Source organism: Penicillium subrubescens, assembly GCF_028828155.1.
Source record: "Penicillium subrubescens strain IBT 31985 chromosome Unknown utg000006l_segment0_segment0, whole genome shotgun sequence".
In the NCBI taxonomy this organism is placed as follows: domain Eukaryota; kingdom Fungi; phylum Ascomycota; class Eurotiomycetes; order Eurotiales; family Aspergillaceae; genus Penicillium; species Penicillium subrubescens.
The window spans coordinates 706,915-714,066 of NW_026643156.1; the positions used below are offsets into that span (position 1 = coordinate 706,915).

General features: G+C 49.7%; 3 protein-coding genes across 3 annotated transcripts; 2 read left to right on the forward strand and 1 right to left on the reverse strand.

Moving 5' to 3' along the window:
• Positions 1 to 96: 96 nt before the first annotated feature.
• slt11 (Pre-mRNA-splicing factor ECM2) lies at positions 97 to 1,340 on the reverse strand (the record flags this gene model as incomplete). Its single annotated transcript, XM_057154752.1, has 2 exons — positions 97 to 1,140; positions 1,203 to 1,340. 2 exons carry the CDS (start codon positions 1,338 to 1,340, stop codon positions 97 to 99), a joined length of 1,182 nt encoding a protein of 393 aa, XP_057005882.1.
• Positions 1,341 to 2,053: 713 nt separating this feature from the next.
• erg6 (sterol 24-C-methyltransferase) lies at positions 2,054 to 3,349 on the forward strand (the record flags this gene model as incomplete). Its single annotated transcript, XM_057154753.1, has 3 exons — positions 2,054 to 2,257; positions 2,329 to 2,363; positions 2,455 to 3,349. 3 exons carry the CDS (start codon positions 2,054 to 2,056, stop codon positions 3,347 to 3,349), a joined length of 1,134 nt encoding a protein of 377 aa, XP_057005883.1.
• Positions 3,350 to 4,975: 1,626 nt separating this feature from the next.
• On the forward strand, positions 4,976 to 5,650 carry N7473_008814 (uncharacterized protein; the record flags this gene model as incomplete). Its single annotated transcript, XM_057154754.1, has 3 exons — positions 4,976 to 4,988; positions 5,047 to 5,333; positions 5,399 to 5,650. The coding sequence occupies 3 exons, from the start codon at positions 4,976 to 4,978 to the stop codon at positions 5,648 to 5,650; spliced, it is 552 nt and encodes a 183-aa protein (XP_057005884.1).
• Between the last annotated feature and the right edge of the window lie 1,502 nt (positions 5,651 to 7,152).

A 7,152-nucleotide genomic window follows, 5' to 3' on the forward strand; every position in this document is an offset into this window, starting at 1 on the left:
CCGTATCAACGCCCGCTTTGTGAATCCGCATCATGCAAGCCACTGTCATCCTCATTATCACCTAAACTCGAAAGAAATAGAAATTTTGTACGCCGTCTAGTCACCAGACATACTGGCGTACTGGACCTGGCCCGAACCCGGAGGTGGCGCCACAGCGTAGCCTTGACTCTTCTCTTGCTGACCGGCACCCTCGCCGGCCGCTGTGATCGCCTTCTTGCCAGGAGCCCCCTTTGTGGCTGGACCGGCGGCCGCTCGGCCATCGCGAGCATTTCGGATTCGCTCCTCACGGTCCATGTTATCCAACGGCTTAGGCTTACCCCAGCGCACGCGCAGCGGGCAACCATTAACGACGGCCTTGCCCTGACAACTCTCTGCAGCGGTCTCGGCGTCGGCACGGTTGACGTAGTTGATAAAAGCGCAGTGCGAGCGATGGGAGCAGACGAGTGAGCGCAATTGACCAAACTCGGCGAAAAAGGAGCGCAGTGAGTGTTCTGGGAGATCGTCCTCAACACCTGTGATGAATAGCGAAGTCACATTGGGGTCGGCAGGCGGCTTGATGTCTTCCGCTGATGGGGGCAACTGCGCAGTGCTGGGGAATGGACGGCCACCCCGGCCACCACCGCGACCTCCACGGGCACCTCCACGGGCACCTCCACGGCCAGGCAATCTATTCCCAAGACGTCCCTCGTTTGTGCGTACCGGACCCGGTCCATTTCCATAGCGAGATTGTGTCCGTGGTTGATCTGATGGGCCAGCCTCCTCTCCCTCCTCGCCCGCTGCTGATGAGGGTCCCTCGATGCGGCGGGGTTTCCGGTAATATGGCTCACTGTTGGCCAGGCGGCGCAACAGCTCTCGCGCCTTGTCATCTGTTTTCTCGTATTCCTCGATAGCACCGATTCCGTCCTCGATCTCCTTCTCATGGTTCTGCGCATAGTATTCACGGTTGATCGAGCTGTCGGGACCAGGTGCGACCATCTTGAGCGCGGCATCGCGGACTTGCAGCGGTAAGCCGAATGACAAATCGAGCATACAGCATTGACAGCAGTTCTTCAGACGCGCGCAGGTCAGACAGATATTGGTACGCTTCTGGCGCGAGGTGCGGTCAGCCTTCCAGCGGAAGATGGTAAAGGGACGAGTGCACTGAACATGATGTGTTAGCTTGGGTGTGTTGATTCGAGCTTGAGGAAGACGCAAAAACTTACAATCTTGCACTCGGCGCCGTGATCTTCTTTTAGCATCTGCACGTATGGGTTCTCGGGAAGACAATTCTCACACACGGACGGGAAGTCTGTCGACTCCCAGCCGGAGCGGTTGAGATCATGCTTGATCTGGGGAGGCATGGTGGAGTGGTGGAGTGAGCTGGAGGTACTCTCGGAGTTCAGTCGAGAAGAAGCCGAACAAAGATGAGCCTGATTATCGATAGACGGTGGCGGTGTGTGGCTGGTGTAGCACGTGATCGGCGTGCAGAGATGCGCCTCTTTGCATGTGTTGATGAGAAATCCAGGCCATTAGACTGGGGTGATCTGATAGAATCTCGGAATAAGCCTTAAAGTATCCGACATATCTGTCTAGATGATCTATATCCTAATCTTGACCTCATTCATTGTCTATCTTGTCTATCATCCTCCCCGCAAGATCAGGTCACCCAAGAATATCGCCGGGGTCTTTTCCTTCCGACGCAGCCACCGCCCGGAAACTCGCAGTCCCGCCAGCTAACCAACACCACATGATTGGCTGGCAGTTGACCTGGCCTGTGCCCCTCCGATTCAGGGGTTCGTGATTGGTTCTGGCCTTTTTCCTGTCCGCCAAAAAGTTGTCCTGGTCCCTTCAAGACTGCACCCTATTTATCCTTTTTCCTTCTTGACCACCTTTCACTCTCTCTCTTGTTTGAAACTCACTCTTCTTCGCTTCTCCACAGCTTCTGGATCTCTCCAATTGCTGTTATTTTATTACTTAACGGACCGCTGTCCCTTTTTCCCCTTCCAATTCCCCCAATTCCTCCACCTTCGGATTCCCCCCTTTTAATACCCACCTCAACCCCCAATTCTTCACAATGGCTCCCACTGCTCTGGAACACGAGGACGTTGTGCGCGATGCTGCCTTCAACCAGGCCATGCACGGAAAGTCGGCCAAGGTCCGTGGCGGTCTGACTGCCCTGCGCGGAAAGGACAATGCTGCCCAGAAGGCTGCTGTCGACGAGTACTTCAAGCACTGGGACAACAAGGGCCACGAGGAGGAGACTGCTGAGACCCGTGAGGTATGTTATTGAGATAGACTTGGTGCATTGAGTTTGAATTGACCATTTGACTGACTTGAATCCCTAAACAGGCTCGTCGTGCCGAATACGCCACCCTGACCCGACAGTACGTACCCCCGTTTGTTTTCTTTGGAATTGCGCTTTGCGCAAGACGGAGGCCTTCCACTTTGGATACATGATTTACTGACCTGCAACAGCTACTACAACCTGGCTACCGACTTCTACGAGTACGGCTGGGGTTCCTCCTTCCACTTCTGCCGTTTCGCCTACGGCGAGCCCTTCAACCAGGCCATCGCCCGTCACGAGCACTACCTCGCCATGCAGACCGGTCTCACCGAGGGCATGAAGGTTCTGGATGTTGGCTGTGGTGTTGGTGGCCCTGCTCGTGAGATGGTTAAGTTCTCTGGTGCTCACGTCACTGGTCTCAACAACAACGACTACCAGATTGATCGCGCTACCCACTACGCTGCCAAGCAGGGTCTGTCCGACAAGATGGCCTTCGTCAAGGGTGACTTCATGCAGATGAAGTTCCCCGACAACACCTTTGATGCCGTTTACGCCATTGAGGCCACCGTCCACGCTCCCGAGCTGGTTGGTGTCTACAGCGAGATTTTCCGTGTTCTCAAGCCCGGCGGCAAGTTCGGTGTCTACGAGTGGCTCATGACTGACGAGTACAACAACGATGACCCCGAGCACCGTCGTATCCGTCTCGGTATCGAGCAGGGTGACGGTATCTCCAACATGGTTACCATCTCCGAGGGCCTGAAGGCCATCCGCGACGCTGGCTTCGAGCTCCTCCACCACGAGGATCTGGCTGCCCGCCCCGATGCTACCCCCTGGTACTACCCGCTGGCCGGTTCGTTCAAGCACATGGGCTCCGTCTGGGATTTCTTCACCATTGCCCGCATGACCTGGTGGGGCCGTGGCCTTGCCCACCGCCTCGTCGGTGCCGGTGAGACCATCGGTCTGTTCCCCAAGGGCTCGCAGAAGACCGCTGACAGCCTTGCCCTGGCTGCTGACTGCCTGGTCGAGGGCGCTCAGAAGAACCTGTTCACCCCCATGTACCTGATGGTCGGCAAGAAGCCCGAGTAAATTGGTTCTTAAAAAGTTGCATTCCATCTCGCGTGATTTCAACTGTGATTCCCTTTTTTGGCCAGTGACATACAAAAACACCGCACTGCCATTCTCCTTTTCTCCGTCGCCTTTTTCTGGGACCCGATCACACCTATCCATCTCTTGCACCTCATTCTGCGACTTCTTTGACTCGGAGTCTGTACCTCATTACCCTCTGCCATGTTAACATGTATTTTATTCCTCTTCCCTTGTCATTTCTTTCCGAATACCTGCTGTACTAATGCGGCTTGTCTTCTGTTGACCCGTCTTTGTTTCTTTACGGATGGCGACGTTGATGTTTTTTTCTATCTTCTTTTCCCACTTTTCTTTTGCACTATCATAGATATGTAATACTTATTGAGGCAAGAGTAATGAGCAAAGAACTGGCATTGTCCTAGACCTGCAACCTTCTGTAAACAAATTTGCGGCACGTCGCGTAGATACCCTGATGACAGTCGCCTTCCTCTTGAGTCCCCATCATACCCTTGCCCTCCGAATACGCCGACTTTAACAAAGAGATCATCGCCGCTGTCGCTTTTGGGACTGCGTCCCATACAAGTGGTATAGAAACCCTAATATCAGGTCTCCATTTCGTTTTAATGTTAAGTACCTTTCCGGTCGATACTATAGTTAGTCCTCACAATCATGTTAAAAGCCGTAAAACCTGTTGAATCTAACGAGCTGCGGAACCGAACAAGTACTATCATTTGTCAGGCATGGAACAAATATTTCCCGACCTGAGTACCTTAGTAGAGCGTGGGGTTTTGCAGATGGAAGGGGGCGTCGCTTAGCTGTCCTCAGTCTAAAAACTACAATTGTAAGACCCTATTGGTTGAAAACCCACGGTATCCATTTTTGGTAACATCACTCAAGCTCTACTGCCGAGTCAACCCTGCACGCTGTTACTGCGCACTCTTAGCAGTGTCCAGAGTACCACTAAGCCCAGATTTTTGTTGATTTAAGACCTATTCTATAATAGTGTTTTTGAACAGAAGTTGCAAATCTACCGTGGCTTTCGCCGTTGCCGCACTGATTGGTATCTACGACTAACCACTCTCGTTTGTCTTCTAATGATGAACACAACACGCACGAAAGCCAGTTTTCTACATATGATCTTCAGCTATTCCATTATTTCTTTTATTCCATATTGATACGCAATATTTGTATACGTTAATCAGAACTGTACACTACGTCCCGAAAGTGGTGTCACCACCTACACTCTTCAATTGTTTCCCAAACCCTAATGCCAATATTTACTACCGTATTTGGGGATAGACCCGGACATTCTATATAACCCGAAAGGGCGGTATGAGTTGGCCAAAGGACATAGGTATGTGACATATATAGCCGAAAGGTGGGGCATAGAGCAGATACATAACTGTGTGACCTGAAAGGGCGGTATAAGTTGGCCGAATGTGAATTATGTAGCCAAAAGGAAGGTAGGGCATCAGATCTATCACTTAGCAGGGAAGCCTTGCGATGTACGGAGTATCTTGTGCTTATAACTAATTCTACTCCCCCGCCCTTCCCTCCTCCCGTTCATCCCTCCTCCCCTGCTTTTCTTTTTCTAATCCTTTATTTATCTTTCTCACTCAACCACAGATAATGGCCCCTGAAGGTTTGATAATCGCAACCTACCACGGTTCTACTCTTACTATACTTACCAAGATATATAGTTAAGTGGGAAAAACCTGAGAAGGAAGGCCAGCGAATATATCAGCGCGGAACGAGAGATGGTGTGCAAATAGCTCAGTGGGACAATATCGAAACAGGACAATCGGGCTCTATCGTTGGACCTGTCGAAAAAGAATACACTCCGGAAGGCCTCACTGAAAGTGTGCACATCAAAGCTATCTCCCGTTTTGGAGATGAAATAACCACCCACCGGCTTGATGAAGAGGATTACAAAAAGAGCAAGGAGAATATCGATATAATTATCACTACGAGTATTGGAGATGTGACTGTAAGTTTCATCCCGCTGCAAGTCTCTCCTAAATATAGTGAAGCTAAATCTTTTCTGTGCTCCAGATCTGCGGCGATATTGAATTTAGCGGTTTGATGGCAGATATTGTTGTGGAATCGAAGGATACTGAGATTTCTATGCCTCTGAGCATGGATTATAGCAAGAGGAGTGATGAGTTTACATGTCAAACCCCGAAAGGATCTATGAGTGGAAGGTTGTATCTCGAAAAAAACAGCGTTTGGCTCTGGTTCTACCTGAAGATCTCTGACAAGATCTGGGGGCCTGCCTCGGTTCCCCTTGAGAGCCTAAAGATATAAACTGCCTTGAAAATAATGAGGGGTTGTCAACATATGTAGGTGCATAAGCCATCGGATCAGCAATGTGGGGCGTATGCGTCAACCTGCATATCAATTATTGATACCAATCATCAACAATCGCATCAGACGAAAAAGCAACGAGAATTTCAACACTCTCGCATTCCCCCTTCTTTATTTCGGACATTTTGGTTTATTCTTATAATCTTTCATCGTGTATCTTGTGTGATAAACACTGCCTTATTATCGAGTTGAATGAAAGCTTCGGTTTCTGTCCTTGGCATAGCGCCGTGAAGTTCCGACGATGCATCTGCACACAATTCCACGACCTCCAATCTCTAAATACGTTCTCCCTCCTCGAACGTTGTCGGTATTCTCCATATAAAGATATAGTTGGACCTATCACCCATTTACTTCAGAATCAAGGGTAGATTTTCAGTTCAACTGCAAAGTCACAGACGTAACAATTAGCTCAACGAGCAACTGTGGCCTGGTTTCAGCATTCAGGGTGATGCAGAACGGATCAGAAAATATTGTCAGCGTCAGTCCCTACGATTTCGTTATCGTGTCGCCCGGGTCGGTAATATCTGGATTGACAAGAGGTACTGACTCTACGCCGCCTTCTTCAAAGTCCCCGGATGCAGAGGACAATCTCGATAGGAATTAGTCTCTCTGGTTAAGAATAAGCCCGACCCTTGGTGATCTATACAACTTTTGCACTCATGTGAGAGAGTCGCGGCTAGAAGTATTTACAACTACCGGTAACGGGGTAGAAACTTTTAATCACTTCAAAAAATTAACGCAAATCGACTCAAACTTATCAGGAGTGATATTGCTTCGCCGTAGCAATTAGCTTGTTGGTGAGACCGGAGGGCCGCGAGAAATCGCTTAGCGTACTAAAGCAAGCTCTCCACACGTTATAATAGACTAAATGCCTTAGCTACTGAGACAGCACTCGGCAAAATTCGCTATCTTTGGGCGTTTCTTGGCATGCTTTAGCGATATTCGTGACAACGAAATTAAGCAAAAACAGGCTCGACTTAAACAAGTAAGCTTCACCCGTTCATCAAAACGTTTAGGGGCAGAAAGAGTCTTCAAGCAAGTGCACCAAAACAGACGATTAGTTTTCACTCTGGCACCATTTCATGAAATTGAAACAGGTAATTACTCTCGTTCCAAAAGCGGGTTCAATCGTACACGGATATAAGGGTCTATGCGAATGTCCTACTGCACACGAACGTATCTAGTGTTTTGATGTAGCCTCATTTGTCAGGTGACACAAACGTAAGGTTATCCCTCGCGCAGATAGTCACGTTCCTTTTTTCTTCCCTCTCTCTCTCTCTCTCATATCTTCGGATTTAGAAATCTCTTTTGCTGCTATCTCCGTTTCGTCGGATACCGAGCTCTTTCCCTTGGGTTTCACCTCAATTGCCTGCGCTCTCCTGTTGTTACGTCATCACTACCACACGCTCTGTCTCTACACGCGATTCCATCTCACTTGCACG